Source organism: Oncorhynchus clarkii, chromosome 2 (genome assembly GCF_045791955.1).
Source record: "Oncorhynchus clarkii lewisi isolate Uvic-CL-2024 chromosome 2, UVic_Ocla_1.0, whole genome shotgun sequence".
Taxonomy (NCBI): Eukaryota; Metazoa; Chordata; class Actinopteri; order Salmoniformes; family Salmonidae; genus Oncorhynchus; species Oncorhynchus clarkii.
In genome coordinates this window covers 85569898-85591139 of record NC_092148.1, presented here as the reverse complement: position 1 = coordinate 85591139, position 21242 = coordinate 85569898, and the positions used below count along the sequence as shown (strand labels likewise).

Sequence of the window (21242 nt, the reverse complement as noted above, 5' to 3'; positions counted from 1 at the left end):
TTACACAACATGCCTACCACTGAAGATGCTAAATATTTTTTGTTGTGAAACAAACAAGAAATAAGACAAAAAAACTGAACTTGAGCGTGATTAACTATTCACCCCTCCCCCCCTTTTTGCCACCTTTTGCAGCAATTAAAGCTGCAAGTCTCTTGGGGTATGTCTACATAAACTTAGCACATCTAGCCACTGGGATTTAAATGTTTTCCCTTAAACCACTCAAGTTTTGCTTTAGCAGTATGCTTAGGGTCATTGTCCTGCTAGAAGGTGAACCTCCGTCCCAGTCTCAAATCTCTGGAAGACTGAAACAGGTTTCCCTCAAGAATTTCTGGGTGGCAGGTCCTGGAGGACAGGAAGCTTGGCTCCATTCGTACTACTCTCTGTAGTGCCTTGCGGTCGGAGGCCGAGCAGATGACATACCAGACAGTGATGCAACCTGTCAGGATGCTGTCGATGGTGCAGCTGTAGAACCTTTGAGGACCCATGCCAAATCTTTTCAGTCTCCTGAGGGGGAATAGGTTTTGTCGTAACTTAGTGGCAACTTAATGGCCTGCCAATGTATAGAAAAACTAGATAGATGTATATTTTCCATTGTCTTGTTCAGTCACAACTTGGAGGAACATAGGATTTAACAGTTTTCAGATCACGTTGATAGGAGCACTTGGTCAGGAGTACGTAAAACGGCTGCTATTCCCTCCAACGCCAATCTACATGTTTTTAGAATCAGATTGTTTGTTTTGGCTAATAGGCCAAGAAGAACGTACAGTAGCTCTTGGCTTATCCTGTATTGCTTGTATAGGCCTACATAGTACTTTTTTTAAAGAAAATGTTGCAATTTCATTCTACATTAAAGTATTAAATTCTGACAGCATTATATTATCTTCAATACTGAAAGTCACTGAGCGAAAATTATATATATATTCAACATTTTTATTTCCAAATGAATTCATGGGTTAAAATTACAGGTGATAAAATCAAGGCCATGTCACCTGGTATTGGTCAATCTAATGTAAAGTGTAACAATTTCCTCTGTAGTGTGATTATCTCTAACCTATATCGAATACCTTGTTATGGTTTCTGAAGTGTGATTGTTACTAGCCTATGTCAAATACCTTGTTATGGTTTCTGAAGTGTGATTGTTACTAGCCTATATCGAATACCTTGTAATGGTTTCTGAAGTGTGATTGTTACTAGCCTATATCGAATACCTTGTAATGGCTTCTGAAGTGTGATTGTTACTAGCCTATATCAAATACCTTGTTATGGTTTATGCCAGGTCAGGGTAGGTCCTTTTGGGATGTCCGACCCCAACTCTCGAGAACCCAAGGCGGCCTACAGGTTCCCCCTCTTGGTTTCTCAGCTGATGGTAAGGACCACAGACGGCTCCATGTGAACTAAATCAAATCAAATCAAATTGTATTAGTCACATTGCGCCGAATACAACAGGTGTAGACCTCACAGGGAAATGCTTACTTACAAGCCTTTAGTCAACAATGCAGTTTTAAAAAATACGGATAAGAATAAGAACTAAAAGTAACAAGTAATTAAAGAGCAGCAGTAAAATAACAATAGCGAGCCTATATAAAGGGGGGGGGGGGGGTACCATTGTGCGGGGGCACCAGTTAGTTGAGGTAATATGTACATGTAGGTAGAATTATAAAAGTGACTATGCATAGATGATAACAACAGTGAGTAGCAGCGGTGTAAAAGATGGGGGGCAGTGTAAAAGTGCTCCGGTACCGCTTGCCGTGCAGTAGCAGAGCCTTCCTCTGACACCGCCTGGTATAGAGGTCCTGGATGGTAGGAAGCTTGGCCCCAGTGATGTACTGGGCCGTTCGCACTACCCTCTATAGTGTCCTTGTGGTCGGATGCCAAGCAGTTGCCATACCAGGCAGTGATGCAACCTGTCAGGATGCCCTCGATGGTGCAGCTGTAGAACCTTTTAAGGATCTGAGGACCCATGACAAATCTTTTCAGTCTCCTGAGGGGGAATAGGTTTTGGTGTGCCCTCTTCACAACTGTCTTGGTGTGCTTGGACCATGTTAGTTTGTTGGTGATGTGGATGCTCTCAACCTGCTCCACTGGAGCCCCATCGATGAGAATGGGGGCGTGCTCGGTCCGCTTTTTCCTGTAGTCCACAATCATCTCCTTTGTATTGATCACGTTGAACTACAATCCAACACTGTTTTAGCATTTACTGTAGAAACGTTTTGGAAAAATAAAGCCCTCTACTTTCACATCACACAAACGCAAAATAAACAATTACTGTTTAAACGGTTTTAACACAAATTGCAGCAAACAGTATTTTTCAGTTACAACACTATGCTGGGGTCCTTCTTCAAGGGGTTAGGAAACGCTCCGATAGCTAATTAGATCACATGGTCACCTCTGTCTTCTGTAAACATGGAAATATGGCCCTATGATAACCATAACCCTAAAAAGGTGTGTAGTAATTTAACCTTTCATTTTTTTGACGATGTGAAAGTTAAGTTCCAAATGTTTCTAAAACCGTATCTCAAGTGACGTGTATTGACATTTAGAGTAAGCTTTGGGACAGTATTGGTGCATTTTCCCCAGGCGGCGGACAGGTTCATGAATAGATGTTGCATGTTTAACATTACTGTCTATGAATTGGCAAGTCTGACCCCTGCTCCCTTTTCAAGGAGAGCTGCTTTTGAGATAACATGGGCTTTATTTACAAAGGTACCCAATTCTGATATATTGCTCAATTATTAACAAAATAGCTGATCTGATTGGCCAAAATACCAATTAGTGGGAAAGATCAGAATTAGGGTGCCTGTGTAAACGCAGCCATGGGGTTGCAGAGGTCTAGGCCTACCTTGGGGTGGCTTCCACTGGGAAGTGGAAGTCCGACATGAATGTGTTGAGGTGCCGTGGAACAATTAAGCTAGCTAAAACTGCTAATAATAAAGTTAGCTAGTTTGCTTAACATTGAAATACGGTCAAATAAATTAACTACATTCTCCATATTGATAAGGTTATAATCGTCAAACATGTATTTGTTGTCATCTTTTGGTTTAAAAGGTTGAAGGTCAGTGGTGAAACGTAGTGCTTTCAAGACAACTGGGAACTCTGGAAAACAATGTGGTCAAATCATGACATCAGTGATTTTCAGGTCTGAAAGTCAGAGCTCTAAGAAAGTGTTGGAAGGGTGGCATCACTGCGCTCTTCAGTACAGGCCATTCTACTGCCAATGTTTGTCTATGGCTCTGTGCTCGATTTTATACACCTGTCAGCAGTGGGTGTGGTTGAAATAACCAAATCCACTCATTTGAAGGGGTGTCCACATACTTTTGGTGATATAGTGTATAGGCCAGTAGGCATTTTGCCTTTTGTGCTTGAGAGGAGTATTGCTATATAACATTTGGCCAAGTAGGCCTACGTTAACATTCGTTTTTTAAGTATTTAACAATTATACATTTTTGCCATTTCTTAGACACCACCTATTTTGCACCTGATACCGATTCCTCATTTATTTTTATTCATTTGCCTTTTCTAGTCAGTCAGCTAAAAGTGCATAAAGCTGAACCAATATGCTGCTGCTCCTCCTCCTCGTTGAATCATTTGACTCGATGATATCCCCTTCTGACTGAAAATCACCATTACAGCAGGTTACAGAAGAATTCCGTAAACATCCCAAGCGTCACTTCCGGTTACATTTTGACAGCAAAACACTGCACATTTTAGCTAAACGAAGCTCTGATCCTCGTTATATGTTTATTTTAACACGTTTTGTGTTTTATGCTCCACATTTATTAGCCAATTTTACTTTTGTGGCGGAATTGACAGTGTTCAGAAAGAGATCAGTTTTCTGCTTCTAGCAAAAGATGAAAGTGAGTATATGTTGGGATTTTGTTTTTGTTGAAATCGTACAGTTAGCTACGCTTTTGAAATGCACGTCTTTGGTAGCAATCTCACATTTTCGCATTCAATAAAAAGCAAAAGTGTTTTTATTGCAATTACATGACAGACGTTGCAGGTAGTGTACAATGCTGGTGTCATACAGGAAAATAAACACAGTGTACATCACTCCGAGTTCCTCCCCCTTAATAGCCAGCCCACTGTGATGCTCTTTCAGGAAAAACAAGTTGTTTGTTTGCTACGTATGTAGCGACCTCACTGCTGCAGAACATGTTGCTGATTACTTTGTGTACGTGTGTTACAGACACGTGATACACAGCAGCCACTTTGACATGATACTGTAACAGTATTCTTGCTGTCTCTATTTTCGGGCCAATTATGAGTGTGTCAATGTAATAGGATTATTTTTTGCCTAGTGCCACATGATCACAGTTTATATTCTATTATTCTCAATGCTCTAGATCAAACATAACGTTTTCATTTTAAGCTTTTTATTTATTTTTGTATTTTTCTTTTAAACTTTCTTTATTCTCAGTGTATTTATTTGATCCTGGCGCTATTGATCAACATAGGCATACTACATGAGATTATTATTATGTTATCATGAATTATGTCCTCATTTAAACTGCGAAATGCAACTATATGAGATATAATATTATTTATTATTTATATGATATTATTTATTAAGTTAGGCCTATGTGGTTGCAGTTCTCACACTGACTTGTCCTGTAGGTTCCTAGTGATGAAAATGAGGTGGTGGGGGAAGCCAGTAGCAGTTCATCAGTAGACAACTCCAACAACGAAGAGATTCCTCCTTATCTACGTGAAGAACCTCCTGAAGGTACGATCATGCTCTCTAATTAATCAGATATATCTGAGTTTTGATTCAAACTAACTACTGAAAAGGGCTTTAACATTGAAACATGTATTTTTGTGTGTTTGTGTCTGATGAGTCCATTGCAATGAACATTAATCAACATGGGATATAATTTATATTCAACGTTCTCTGACGTGGATGTCTTGGTTTCCTTGCACCATGCTCTTATAGAAATGTTGCTTACATGAATTAATGTCCACTCTGAAACCACTGAAACAGCAGTTTGTATTTGCTCTGAGAGGACGTGCATCTGTAGTTCAGAAATAGTCAAGTCATTCGCCTCATGATCACATCTGATGATGCAGTACAGCCGAACGGCCTGCAGAGGGGCATATTGGCCAACAGAAGGTTTTGATCATCTTTTAACGTGCAGCAACATAGAGACAGTGGGTGATAGACCTAGGCTCTATCGGTGATTTGCCATGCTTATACAGGCTAAAATGTAAGGTTATTGGTCATTATTTCAGAGTAAATGCTACATTTAATTCAACCAATTATTCTGCACTACAACCTTGTATGCCAATTCGCACAAGACGAGGCTGCGCTAAAATAAAATTATATGAGGCGTTTGCTATCTGTCTGGTGGGGATAATGAGAGAATTAATTTCTTCAAGACACAGGCGAAATCCCAAATGGAATCCTATTCCCGATATAGTGCACTACATTTGACCAGAGCCCGATGGGCCCCAGTCAAAAGTAGTGCACTATGTAGGGAATAGGGTTTTATTTGGGACAAACAGAACTGTATGTAAATTAGTGAAATCATGATCAACTAACTGCCTCATCATTATTCCAGATCTTCTGATACAGGCTATTGTTGGGTTCAAATACTATTTCAAATCAGAAACTATTCCATATCTTTTATCGTTGGCTTTAGTCTGCCTGGAGTGCCAGATGGGGTTTGCACTTTTTCAACTATTCTATTAGTTCAATTGCACCAGGATAGCTCATTCAAGCAGGTGAAGTATTTTAAATGATCAAATAGTATTTGAACCCAGGTCTGCTGTTAAGATGAAGACATTCATGCATCTGTCTTTCACGCTAATGCCTTCCACTTTCCACACACTCCTCCCAACACATTACATTTATCAGGTCTAGGCCTAATTGCGCCTGTCAACGTCCAACTTCAGTGGAAAGAAATGTAGGCCTAACTCACCTCATTTAAGTGTGTACGTCCTAGTCCCATGTGTAAAGAAATGTAGGCCTAACTCACCTCATTTAAGTGTGTACGTCCTAGTCCCATGTGTAAAGAAAGCATCAAGTCAAATTTTATTTGTCACATGCGACAAATGCAGTGACATGCTTACTTACAAGCCCTTAACCAACAATGCAGTTTTAAGAAAATACCTATAAAAAAAGGTAAGCTAACAAATAATTCAAGAGCAGCAGTAAATAACAATAGCGGGGCTATATACAGGGGGTACCGGTACAGAGTCAATGTGGAGGCGATATACAGGGGGTACCGGTACAGAGTCAATGTGCGGGGCACCGGTGTCGAGGTAATTGAGGTCTGTCAGTACATTATTAGGAAACATGAAACGGAATACAGATATAAATTCTGCCTTCATCTTCTCTTTGAGAAAACTATTTTTATGCCTCTCTCTTTTTTTAATGTCATTTGTGGACACTACAAAGCAATTCATTTATGGTAATTATCTTTCTGGAAACAAACAAACCCTATTTTTGGTCAAGCACTGGAATCTGATTCACCAAAGTATCACTGCTGTATATTTGAAACAATATGTTGCTGTAATTTACAGAGGCATTGCCATAATGTAAAGTTATTACAGTATATCTGGTGAACAGGCTATATTAGGGCATTGTACTGCTCTTGGGCTTTTCATCCTACGTTGAAAGTATTGTATTGCGTACCACTTAGTATGAGCTTGGTATGGTTATATTAATTGTGTGTATCTGATGTCTGGTACAATAACTAGGTTGCATTTCAACCCTATCCCAATAGGTTCCTCTCTGAATAGCCTATGTGAATATTAAGTGTTTTACATTCTATAAAATTCTGCTTTTGACAATTTCCCAGTTGTCGTTATCAGTCTACAAGAGTTTAAATTAATATCTTTTTCATCACCATGTCAGAGAGGTATGTGTAAGTCTTTCATAAGAGGAGAGGAATTAAAGTGATTTTCTACTTTAGTAGTTCTTCATTTTACCCAGCTGCAGTTGAGAGCTAGTCTAAGACCCAGTACAAATCTGTGTTCTCTGTAACTCTGTAACCCAAACAAACAGGATTAAAACAGAAAATGGCCAACAGGATATGCTGTGCCCATGTTCACAGAATCAGCATCAGTCAGCCAGTGTACTGTGCCCCTAGACCCCATATGTACTACTGGGCCATGCCTTCTATGCTTTCTTTTCAATCATAGAAAGGCCTTCATAGTAGGTTTGATTAGTTACATAGCTACTTGAATCAGTCATTCTCATGACAGTCACATAATCTCTGTAGAAACCACTACAACACGACCTTCACATCCCTTCCAAACCACTACAACACGACCTTCACCTCCCTTCCAAACCACTACAACACAACCTTCACCTCCCTTCCAAACCACTACAACACGACCTTCACATCCCTTCCAAACCACTACAACACGACCTTCACATCCCTTCCAAACCACTACAACACGACCTTCACATCCCTTCCAAACCACTACAACACGACCTTCACATCCCTTCCAAACCACTACAACACGTCCTTCACATCCCTTCCAAACCACTACAACACGTCCTTCACATCCCTTCCAAACCACTACAACACGACCTTCACATCCCTTCCAAACCACTATAACACGACCTTCACATCCCTTCCAAACCACTACAACACGACCTTCACCTCCCTTCCAAACCACTACAACACGACCTTCACATCCCTTCCAAACCACTACAACACGACCTTCACCCCCCTTCCAAACCACTACAACACGACCTTCACATCCCTTCCAAACCACTATAACACGACCTTCACATCCCTTCCAAACCACTACAACACGACCTTCACCTCCCTTCCAAACCACTACAACACGACCTTCACATCCCTTCCAAACCACTACAACATCAGAACAGCCTAAAAAACAGGGCTTGTTTGTTTTTTGTCATAACTTCTTACCAAAGCTTCTCCAGCAGGTATCGGCTAGATTTCCATCTGTTGCGAGTTATTAATAGAACCAAATGAAGTTTGATCGACTTTTCCTCCCTGTTTGTCCTGTCGTGTTTTGTGGCGCGGTGTAGGCTGCTCCATCATACTGACAGGTCTAGTACACATCAGGGGAAGATGGTGATGTGCAGAGTAACTGTGATGGATGGACTATCACACAGCTGAACTCTCAGCCAGACACTGTGTGTGTGTGTGTGTGTGTGTGTGCGTGTGCGTCGGTGTGTGCTACTCCCCCCAAGTCCCCAACAGCCTGTCCACCTGTGTCTCTGCCTCACTTTTCATTAGAAGGAGAACACTCCAGTCTTCTGTGTGACCCGATCCCAGACATCACAGACTCATGTAAGACCTTAATTTGAGCTAGTTTGCTACAGCAGGAAAATAATCCTGCAGAAACAGGAAATGTGAATTATTATATAGATGATGATTATTAGGGGACATTTCTGTTGGGGTTGATACATCATGTCTGGAATTTCAAAGTGGAAATTACAAACTTCAGAAGCCTTTTTAAACTGAAATATTCTACATTGCAGGAAAGTTATCCTGCTACAGGGTGATCAAATTGTGTGGCTCTGTGAGGTTACACCGAATGAATCGGGGCAGCAGTGTGCTTTAAACGAGATCATGCTTTCCATGATTATCATCAGTATTTTTAAACGATAGAGCCATTAGAGTTTTATCCTAATAATATAATCAAACAGAAGCCTATCACTGTGGCTTGTAATGGAGGGGCTATGGCTTATGTTGGTGCCCATACCTTACAGCCCTCAGGCTGCTGTAAATCTATCCATCTCCAACACTGTGAAGTGTGTGTGTGTGTGTCCATCCATCTCCAGCATAGCCCTCAGGCTGCTGTAAATGTATCCATCTCCAACACTGTGAAGTGTGTGTGTGTGTGTCCGTCCATCTCCAGCACAGCCCTCCTGCGAGGAGTCGGGTGGAAGATGACCCTTCTGTGTTTAATGAGCAGGAAACACACACACACACACCCTATTACCTACACTGTATGTAGTGCCTGTGTAGGGCCTAGGTAGTGCACTACATACAGTGTAGGGAATAGGGTGCCATTTCAAATTCAGCCCGTATCTGCCTGCCTTATCACAGTTCATCAGTCACGATCAACATCACTGGTCTGATTGAGAGAAAGCTCCACAGTCTTATCACAGTTCATCAGTCACGATCAACATCACTGGTCTGATTGAGAGAAAGCTCCACAGTCTTATCACAGTTCATCAGTCACGATCAACATCACTGGTCTGACTGGGAGTTTGATTTACGGGCTGCTCTGAGATCTGTCAGTAAAGCTATTCTTTCTTTTTGCTGATCTCCATAACCATAGGAAAGTGAGGAGAGAGGACCCAATTGCACACAACACACACACGGTCAGTGGTCAACATTCTGTTTGGTCATCTGTCTTATCACTCACCCATTCAAGTGTGGATCACACCATTGGCATACAAGCGTATATGGTAGGCCTACTAAAGATTTGAGAATATAGATAGTATTATCCCAGGGATGGAACGCAACTACGCCATGGTTTGTCATGAAACAGAAATACAGGAAGATATTTGATGACTGTTCACTGTGTTTATATCCCATTTGACTGCATAGATGTATCTTTATTAAAGACATCCCCTGAATGGTTGTTCACATCTCTCTTACTGTAAACTAAATCGTCCTCTGGGAGGCTTGCTAGAGGATGCATGTAGACAGGAGCAAGCGAAGAGGCATTTGAACAAAATGATGAAAACAACATTTGCTGTCTCAGAGAGAGAGAGAGAGAGAGAGAGAGAGAGAGAGAGAGAGAGAGAGAGAGAGAGAGAGAGAGAGAGAGAGAGAGAGAGAGAGAGAGAGAGAGAGAGAGAGAGAGAGAGAGAGAGAGAGAGAGAGAGAGAGAGAGAGAGAGAGAGAGAGAGAGAGAGAGAGAGAGAGAGAGAGAGAGAGAGAGAGAGAGAGAGAGAGAGAGAGAGAATGTCTACTTGTCAAATATGAGCAATTTAGATGAAGAAAAGTGAGCTGTTTGTGTTGTGGATGTTCATATCCAATTATTTTCCACAGCGTGTTATTTTGTCTTATCAGCACGTTTCTGTCAGAAGGCATACATTGATAATGTGGTAGGGCTGACAGGTTGAGAGAACAACTCTCCTTCCTCACTGCTGCTGTGTTCAAAGGACTGACAGTCTCTCTATAGCAGACTTTCTGCAAGAACAATGAAAATCAGCAAGGTGCCAAGTCTGCCATCTGTGCTGGCAAATTATGACACTTCATTACTTTATTGGCCCATGTCTGTCCCATCTCTCTCCCATCTCTCTCCCACCTCTCTCCCATCTCTCTCTCTTGTCTCTTTCTCACAACCTTATCTCTCTCTGAAACCCACAGTAGTTAGCCTACCTTTTGAAGCATAAGGAATCAGGGGTTAATCTATCCAAATCTAGATGTAATATTTCCATTCTGTTGCTGGTCTAACACAATGTTTATGACGGAACGAGCATCTGTGAGTATTTCCTGTGTTGGGTGGAGAAATGACCGAAACTGGCCTAAATCTGCCTAACTCATCTGTCTTGTCCTAAGCTGGCTCAGCTACTCAGCAATTAAAGTCACATTCCTGGTGTGCCCCGGGTGCATGGATATTGAATAAATGAATTGATGGTGGCAGAGGAAAATGGAACTCAGAGCTTTGGCCCTCTGTGGTTTTCTGGGGACACAAGGGGATGCTAGTCTTCAGACATACTACAAGCATTACCACCAACCAACGTGTACCAAGTAACTGTTCTGTAGTTGACAATGCCTTCACTTCTGAGTCCTGCTGTATCTCCTGCCATCTGGCCAGATCACAAGGACAACCTATGTAGGAGAGATAGCCTTGGCTGAGATGAGAGCGGAGCACTGCTTTCACTTTGGTCCTCTTTGGTTTCCAGGGACACAAGGGTTTTTCAGAGAGACACACTACAAACATAGTCATCAACCAACCTGTCAAAAGTTGATTTACTGCTTCACAGTTCACCTTTCCTTTTCAATACTTCCTGTGTCTTCTGTTCTGCCATATGGCCATAGCACAAGGACCGAGTAGATAGAGGATAGAGAACCTTGGCTCAGATTAAAGCACAGCTTTCTTTGTAAACTCCCAGGGCTCCAAGACAACCCAACACCACATGCCTTTGTGTGTTGAAGTATTGAAAATAATCTTTACCTGTAACCTCTGACCTCTCACCTTCCCATTGAAACCACCAGGTGTACCTTCCTGCATTATGCAGTGTGGTGCACGTAGTGATTACACTATTGATCATAATTACTTATTGATCAGTTAAATCACCAGATCAGCTTTCATCTCCGACATGATCAGAGGAAGCTGTCTGCCTACTATTGTATCTTTTTCTCTCTCTCTGTCTATCTCTCACTCTCTCTTTCTCTGTCTCTCTTTCTCTCTGTCTCTCACTCTCTCTTTCTCTGTCTCTCTTTCTCTGTCTGTCTCTCACTCTCTCTTTCTCTGTCTATCTCTCACTCTCTCTTTCTCTTGTCTCTCTTTCTCTGTCTGTCTCTCACTCTCTCTTTCTCTGTCTATCTCTCACTCTCTCTTTCTCTGTCTCTCTTTCTCTCTGTCTCTCACTCTCTCTTTCTCTGTCTCTCTTTCTCTCTCTCTCACTCTCTCTTTCTCTCTCTCTTTCTCTGTCTGTCTCTCACTCTCTCTTTCTCTGTCACTGGCATGAACATCATCATTGTTTTAATTTTCTCTTAACCTTACCACGTTTCCCACTACCAGTGACAGCAGTAACAAATGTCCTCAAGCGGAAACGCTTCTTCACACTCAACTGCTCTAACCCCACCATCTTCTGTAACACCTCACAAACTTATCAACATTAAAACAAAAATCTGCCAATTTGACAGATTTCCCAAAAGTCTGATCCAGGAACCCATTTACCTCCTCTAGATTGTAAATTGAGTCGTCACCAGATGCTATCATATCAACAGAGACGTCCATATTCTTCTGATCCTCCTCAACTGAGGCCACAGACCCCTGACTCCCCTCAGCCACATCACTCTCAACACTCCCCACTTGCACCCCATCACTCATACCGGGCATCTCCTCCACTACCTGGGAGGCTAGCCCCACCTGAATCCCCTCCTGTATCCCATCACTCGTGCTGCGCATCTACTCACTAGTCTGGGGAAGTGGCTCCCCAAATCCATCCTGAGGTCCTACAAGAATATTTTTCTGCTGCACATCAGACGCTATGTTCCCCTCTGGTATAAGCTGCAACTCAGTACCCTCAACACGGACAACTTGTTCCTCAGCAACAGGTGCTTGTGGCTGCTCTACCACTGTCGGCCCACCTCTCCCTACATCAGTGGGCCCAGGCATTACGAGGACCACCTACGCCCCTCCTTTCCTACGCCCCTCCTTCAAGGATCCTCAATCAACTTAGACAAACTGAGGGTGATATATAATCGTATAGTACATAACAAACTCTCTTGGGTTATCATGGCCTTGAGGTAAGCCTTGTAGTTCGTTTTCAAAGTGGGTGACCGAAGCTAAACAGGCACCTTTTACCGAGATGTGCTCGGCATGAAGATTTCAAAGAGTTTGAAGAGGGATGCAACTTGTAAGGGCCCTTATGATGGAAAATGGAGCAAGACAATGGTCAACTGGGCCAGAGGATGGTCGCTTTGTGGCTCAACTGACCTACAATTATGTAGTGGGACTTCCTGGGTCTGACTCTACACTCTAGCCAGGCTGTCAGCAATGCTAAGCAGCTTGGTTGGCCCTTAGTTGGCCCTTAGGTTGGAAAGGTCGTCTATCTGGATGAGGGCCCAGGAGGTTATCACTTCTACCTGGTGGACAAAGAACAGCCTCCCACTGATCCCGTACAGAAGGTGAGTCCGGCAGGGTCTGCCCTGCAGAAATCAATACACTGCTGCTCCTCCCTTCTGGGAACGAAGGTGAAAGAGAGAAATGAGGCGAAGAAGACTGCTGATGGGATTCACAGACACTCAGTGTAAACTAGAGCTTCACAACATTGTTGGGACAGTAGACCATGGGACAGCCTTTGGACGTAAAGCATTCTCTTGTCCATGTGAGCAGTTGGCAGATCTTGAAGCACTGATGAAAGGAAACAAAAGGAAACCATAAAATCCTTACTATCTTGGTTAGCCTGGACACCCCATGAGATCTGCGTTGTTGTTTGAGCCTTTATTGTGCTGTGGGTTTCCCAGACCCAATAAAGGTTCTTTAAAACTCAAACTCTTTCTCTGTCTCTTTCTCTGTCTCTGTCTCTCTTTCTCTCTCTCTGCCTTACCCTTCTTTTACACACGCACTCTGCTACCATCCAAATGTGGCCATACATTCCATAAACAGACCCTGTCTGGCTGCCGTGGCTCAGGTGATGGATGGATGTCTCTGTTAGATCCTTCAAAGCACAAACACTGACACGAAATGCTGTGTTTGTGTTTGTGTGTGCGTGTGCGTGTGCGTGTGCGTGTGCGTGTGTGTGTGTGTGTGTGTTTGTGTTTGTGTGTTTGTGTGTTTGTGTGTGCGTGTGCGTGTGCGTGCGCGTGCGCGTGCGCGTGCGTGTGTGTGTGTGTGTGTGTGATGAGATGTAGGAGCTGAACAACTTTGATTTTCTTCCATAAATCCCAGCAGATGAGGGATTGGGTCCTGTCAGGGCCAGCAGTATTCAGCCTTATTTCTCACCCAGCCTCCCAGTCAGAGTGGGCTGAGGGGAGAGTCTCAGAGAAGGGAGAGCTGGACCTAAAGCGGGCAGTCTGGGATTTGGGAAGCTGTTTAATGGTCATTTCAATGATTGATGTATATCCATTGATTCCTGAAGAATATAATGAGTTTAGCACCACTGTCTGTCTTTATTATTATATATGGTTTTATTACTCTGTTGTTTACAAACGACAAGAAGTTGAATCGCAGTCTGTACCTTTTTAAAGCAGGCAGTATGGATGTGGAAATTAAATCACATGGAATTACACCATACAACAAGGGATATTACAAAAAGAAACAGGACGAATCACACATTTGATGTATCAATAAGATACTATGCTTAAAGGTTGCTGTTGACAAGACGTATTGCATGTTCAACCTTTTTCTCATCATGAATCTGGAGGCTGCCCTGCAGAGTGGTCACTAGCTGGCACAGCCACAAAGTTCTAAAATCTGATTTTAAACATAACCCTAACCTTAACCCTAACCTTAACCCTAACCTTAATGCTTAACCCTAACCTTAATGCTTAACCCTAACCTTAACCCTAACCTTAATGCTTAACCCTAACCTTAATGCTTAACCCTAACCCTAACCTTAATGCTTAACCCTAACCTTAACCCTAACCTTAATGCTTAACCCTAACCTTAATGCTTAACCCTAACCTTAATGCTTAACCATAATCTTAACCCTAACCTTAACCCTAACCTTAATGCTTAACCATAATCTTAACCCTAACCTTAACCCTAACCTTAATGCTTAACCATAACCTTAACCCTAACCTTAACCCTAACCTTAATGCTTAACCCTAACCTTAACCCTAACCTTAACCCTAACCTTAATGCTTAACCATAATCTTAACCCTAACCTTAACCTTAACCTTAATGCTTAACCATAATCTTAACCTTAACCCTAACCTTAATGCTTAACCATAATCTTAACCTTAACCCTAACCTTAATGCTTAACCATAACCTTAACCCTAACCTTAATGCTTAACCATAATCTTAACCTTAACCCTAACCTTAATGCTTAACCATAATCTTAACCCTAACCTTAACCCTAACCTTAATGCTTAACCATAATCTTAACCCTAACCTTAACCCTAACCTTAATGCTTAACCATAACCTTAACCCTAACCTTAACCCTAACCTTAATGCTTAACCATAACCTTAACCCTAACCTTAACCCTAACCTTAATGCTTAACCATAATCTTAACCCTAACCTTAACCTTAACCTTAATGCTTAACCATAATCTTAACCTTAACCCTAACCTTAATGCTTAACCATAATCTTAACCTTAACCCTAACCTTAATGCTTAACCATAACCTTAACCCTAACCTTAATGCTTAACCATAATCTTAACCTTAACCCTAACCTTAATGCTTAACCATAATCTTAACCCTAACCATAACCCTAACCTTAATGCTTAACCATAATCTTAACCCTAACCTTAACCCTAACCTTAATGCTTAACCATAATCTTAACCCTAACCTTAACCCTAACCTTAATGCTCAACCATAATCTTAACCCTAACCTAAACCACACTCCTGACCCTAATTCCTAACCTTAACCTAAACCACACTGCTGACTCTAATTCCTAACCCTAACCTAAACCACACTGCTGACCCTAATTCCTAACCCTAACCTAAACCACACTGCTGACCCTAATTCCTAACCCTAACCTAAACCACACTGCTGACTCTAATTCCTAACCCTAACCTAAACCACACTGCTGACTCTAATTCCTAACCCTAACCTAAACCACACTGCTGACTCTAATTCCTAACCCTAACCTTAATGCTTAACCATAATCTTAACCTTAACCCTAACCTTAATGCTTAACCATAACCTTAACCCTAACCTTAATGCTTAACCATAATCTTAACCTTAACCCTAACCTTAATGCTTAACCATAATCTTAACCCTAACCTTAACCCTAACCTTAATGCTTAACCATAATCTTAACCCTAACCTTAACCCTAACCTTAATGCTTAGCCATAACCTTAACCCTAACCTTAACCCTAACCTTAATGCTTAACCATAACCTTAACCCTAACCTTAACCCTAACCTTAATGCTTAACCATAATCTTAACCCTAACCTTAACCTTAACCTTAATGCTTAACCATAATCTTAACCTTAACCCTAACCTTAATGCTTAACCCTAACCTTAATGCTTAACCCTAACCTTAATGCTTAACCATAATCTTAACCCTAACCTTAACCCTAACCTTAATGCTTAACCATAATCTTAACCCTAACCTTAACCCTAACCTTAATGCTTAACCATAACCTTAACCCTAACCTTAACCCTAACCTTAATGCTTAACCATAACCTTAACCCTAACCTTAACCCTAACCTTAATGCTTAACCATAATCTTAACCCTAACCTTAACCTTAATGCTTAACCATAATCTTAACCTTAACCCTAACCTTAATGCTTAACCATAATCTTAACCTTAACCCTAACCTTAATGCTTAACCATAACCTTAACCCTAACCTTAATGCTTAACCATAATCTTAACCTTAACCCTAACCTTAATGCTTAACCATAATCTTAACCCTAACCTTAACCCTAACCTTAATGCTTAACCATAATCTTAACCCTAACCTTAACCCTAACCTTAATGCTTAACCATAACCTTAACCCTAACCTTAACCCTAACCTTAATGCTTAACCATAACCTTAACCCTAACCTTAACCCTAACCTTAATGCTTAACCATAATCTTAACCCTAACCTTAACCTTAACCTTAATGCTTAACCATAATCTTAACCTTAACCCTAACCTTAATGCTTAACCATAATCTTAACCTTAACCCTAACCTTAATGCTTAACCATAATCTTAACCTTAACCCTAACCTTAATGCTTAACCATAATCTTAACCCTAACCATAACCCTAACCTTAATGCTTAATCATAATCTTAACCCTAACCTTAACCCTAACCTTAATGCTTAACCATAATCTTAACCCTAACCTTAACCCTAACCTTAATGCTCAACCATAATCTTAACCCTAACCTAAACCACACTCCTGACCCTAATTCCTAACCTTAACCTAAACCACACTGCTGACTCTAATTCCTAACCCTAACCTAAACCACACTGCTGACCCTAATTCCTAACCCTAACCTAAACCACACTGCTGACCCTAATTCCTAACCCTAACCTAAACCACACTGCTGACTCTAATTCCTAACCCTAACCTAAACCACACTGCTGACTCTAATTCCTAACCCTAACCTAAACCACACTGCTGACTCTAATTCCTAACCCTAACCTTAATGCTTAACCATAATCTTAACCTTAACCCTAACCTTAATGCTTAACCATAACCTTAACCCTAACCTTAATGCTTAACCATAATCTTAACCTTAACCCTAACCTTAATGCTTAACCATAATCTTAACCCTAACCTTAACCCTAACCTTAATGCTTAACCATAATCTTAACCCTAACCTTAACCCTAACCTTAATGCTTAGCCATAACCTTAACCCTAACCTTAACCCTAACCTTAATGCTTAACCATAACCTTAACCCTAACCTTAACCCTAACCTTAATGCTTAACCATAATCTTAACCCTAACCTTAACCTTAACCTTAATGCTTAACCATAATCTTAACCTTAACCCTAACCTTAATGCTTAACCATAATCTTAACCTTAACCCTAACCTTAATGCTTAACCATAACCTTAACCCTAACCTTAATGCTTAACCATAATCTTAACCTTAACCCTAACCTTAATGCTTAACCATAATCTTAACCCTAACCATAACCCTAACCTTAATGCTTAACCATAATCTTAACCCTAACCTTAACCCTAACCTTAATGCTTAACCATAATCTTAACCCTAACCTTAACCCTAACCTTAATGCTCAACCATAATCTTAACCCTAACCTAAACCACACTGCTGACCCTAATTCCTAACCTTAACCTAAGCCACACTGCTGACTCTAATTCCTAACCCTAACCTAAACCACACTGCTGACCCTAATTCCTAACCCTAACCTAAACCACACTGCTGACCCTAATTCCTAACCCTAACCTAAACCACACTGCTGACTCTAATTCCTAACCCTAACCTAAACCACACTGCTGACTCTAATTCCTAACCCTAACCTAAACCACACTGCTGACTCTAATTCCTAACCCTAACCTTAAATTAAGACCCAAAAGCATATATTCAAGGCAAAGGGTGGCTATTTCAAGAATCTCAAATATAACATATATTTAGATTTGTTTACTAAATGATTCCATATGTGTTTTGATGTCTTCACTGATGTCTTCATGATTATTAGAAAATAGTCAAACATAAAGAGAACCCTGGAATGAGTAGGTGTTTTAAAACGTTTGACCGGTTGTGTGTGTGTGTGTGTGTGTGTGTGTGTGTGTGTGTGTGTGTGTGTGTGTGTGTATGTATATGTGTGATATATTTTGGTTTGTTTGTTTGTTTGTTTGTGTTTTTTTGCAGCTGGCCCATCTAGTGGAAATCGCTTTGCCTCAAGGACAAGATTCATCACTATAGGCTAGATTGTAGTTTCAGACCACTCAACAGAGTAGTTGACAGGAAGCATGGAAATGGCTTATTGTAGTTTCACACCACTCACTTGTATTTTCAGCCATGCAATAGGACAATTATTCCACTACATGTTAATGTTTTAAATGTATGTAAATTGTAAAGATTTTGTCTGTAATGTCTTTTTTGTTATGTGTCAGACAGGGTAGTGGACAGGAGGCATAGGAATTGCTTATAGGACAATACTAGTTTTTGTTTACCAGACCATGCTATTTCATATCAAGGAAATCATGTATTCTTTTCTTGAAAAGCTTCTGTGCTTTACAAACCTGGCCTGCTATATGTTGTATTGTATAGTGGTTCTATGGGTCTATTATTAGCATACATTACCTCTAGTCTTTTACCAGGCCCATTGGTGAGAATAGTTTTTTGTTGAGCAGTGTAGCTGGGCTAGGTTTACAGTGGGGAAAAAAAAGTATTTAGTCAGCCACCAATTGTGCAAGTTCTCCCACTTAAAAAGATGAGAGAGGCCTGTACATTTTCATCATAGGTACACTTCAACTATGACAGACAAAATGAGAAAGAAAATCCAGAAATCACATTGTAGGATTTTTAATGAATTTATTTGCAAATTATGGTGGGAAATAAGTATTTGGTCACCTACAAACAAGCAAGATTTCTGGCTCTCAGAGACCTGTAACTTCTTCTTTAAGAGGCTCCTTTGTCCTCCACTCGTTACCTTTATTAATGGCACCTGTTTGAACTTGTTATCAGTATAAAAGACACCTGTCCACAACCTCAAACAGTCCCACTTCAAACTCCACTATGGCCAAGACCAAAGAGTTGTCAAAGGACACCAGAAAGACAATTGTAGACCTGCACCAGGCTGGGAAGACTGAATCTGCAATAGGTAAGCAGCTTGGTTTGAAGAAATCAACTGTGGGAGCAATTATTAGGACATGGAAGACATACAAGACCACTGATAATCTCCCTCGATCTGGGGCTCCACGCAAGATCTCACCATGTGGGGTCAAAATGATCACAAGAACGGTGAGCAAAAATCCCAGAACCACACGGGGGGACCTAGTGAATGACCTGCAGAGAGCTGGGACCAAAGGAACAAAGCCTACCATCAGTAACACACTACGTCGCCAGGGACTCAAATCCTGCAGTGCCAGACGTGTCCCCCTGCTTAAGCCAGTACAAGTCCAGGCCCGTCTGAAGTATGCTAGGGAGCATTTGGATGATCCAGAAGAAGATTCATATGTCATATGGTCAGATGAAACCAAAATATAACTTTTTGGTAAAAACTCAACTCGTCGTGTTTGGAGGACAAAGAATGCTGAGTTGCATCCAAAGAACACCATACCTACTGTGAAGCATCATGCTTTGGGGCTGTTTTTCTGCAAAGGGACCAGGACGACTGATCCGTGTAAAGGAAAGAATGAATGGGGCCATGTATTGTGAGATTTTGAGTGAAAACTTCCTTCCATCAGCAAGGGCATTGAAGATGAAACGTGGCTGGGTCTTTCAGCATGACAATGATCCTAAACACACCGCTCTGGCAATGAAGGAGTGGCTTCGTAAGAAGCATTTCAAGGTCCTGGAGTGGCCTAGCCAGTCTCCAGATCTCAACCCCATAGAAAATCTTTGGAGGGAGTTGAAAGTCTGTGTTGCCCAGTAACAGCCCCAAAACATCACTGCTCTAGAGGAGATCTGCATGGAGGAATGGGCCAAAATACCAGCAACAGTGTGTGAAAACCTTGTGAAGACTTACAGAAAACGTTTGACATCTGTCATTGCCAACAAAGGGTATATAACAAAGTATTGAGATAAACTTTTGTTATTGACCAAATACTTATTTTCCACCATATTTTGCAAATAAATTCATTAAAAATCCTACAATGTGATTTTCTGGATTTTCTTTCTCATTTTGTCTGTCATAGTTGAAGTGTACCTATGATGAAAATTACAGGCCTCTCTCATCTTCTTTAGTGGGATAACTTGCACAATTGGTGACTGACTAAATACTTTTTTAGAAGTATTTTCACCAGCAAACTGAATCCTTGCTGCCTTTTCAGCCTCTACTAAACGTTGAGTGCTTGGGACGGGACATGTTTTATGTCTATTATCTGACTTGGAATCTGTTAATTGTTCGTCAAGCTGTTTTTAGAAGCATTATAGTTATTTTTCTTTACAGGAGCTTACAACCATTCATCATCAGGGACATGGTTCCTATTGTCCTACTGTTGAACAAGCCTTTTACTACGCTGTATTATATTCTCTCAGTGTAGGCTAGTTTTCATTCCCACCACGTTTGGTTTCAGCATGACCCACGAGCACAATGGTTTATTCCTGTCTTCTCTCCTCTTTCTGAAACTTTTTTTATCCATATTTTTCCCCCATTAGGATAATTTTTGTTTGAGTATGCAGTTGTGCTGATGATATATCCCAGTAAGAGATGATATACCCCAGAGTCAGAGATGATATACCAAAGAGTCAGAGATGATATACCCCAGAGTCAGATATGATATACCCCAGAGTCAGAGATGATATACCCCAGAGTCAGAGATGATATACCCCAGAGTCAGAGATGATATACCCCAGAGTCAGAGATGATATACCCCAGAGTCAGAGATGATATACCCCAGAGTCAGAGATGATATACCCAAGAGTCAGAGATGATATACCCAAGAGTCAGAGATGATATACCCAAGAGTCAGAGATGATATACCCAAGAGTCAGAGATGATATACCCAAGAGTCAGAGATGATATACCCCAGAGTCAGAGATGATATACCCAAGAGTCAGAGATGATGATATACCCCAGAGTCAGAGAAGATGATATACCCCAGAGTCAGAGAGGATGATATACCCCAGAGTCAGAGAGGATGATATACCCCAGAGTCAGAGAGGATGATATACCCCAGAGTCAGAGAGGATGATATACCCCAGAGTCAGAGAGGATGATATACCCCAGAGTCAGAGAGGATGATATACCCCAGAGTCAGAGGCGATGATATACCCCAGAGTCAGAGGCGATGATATACCCCAGAGTCAGAGGCGATGATATACCCCAGAG

The 21242-nt window shown here is 41.2% G+C and overlaps 1 protein-coding gene and 1 pseudogene across 1 annotated transcript in view; both read left to right on the top strand.

Annotated features, from left to right (window-relative positions):
- Positions 1–3622: 3622 nt before the first annotated feature.
- LOC139375360 (transmembrane protein 263-like) overlaps positions 3623–21242 on the top strand; it is a 36880-nt gene continuing 19260 nt past the window's right edge. Inside the window, exons 1-2 of the mRNA XM_071117071.1 lie at positions 3623–3854; positions 4615–4723. Of these exons, the coding sequence (XP_070973172.1) occupies positions 3849–3854; positions 4615–4723 (115 nt within the window). The 5' untranslated portion in view covers positions 3623–3848. The remainder of the gene's footprint in view (positions 3855–4614; positions 4724–21242) is intronic.
- LOC139418874 (glyoxalase domain-containing protein 4 pseudogene) lies at positions 6847–13090 on the top strand (annotated as a pseudogene).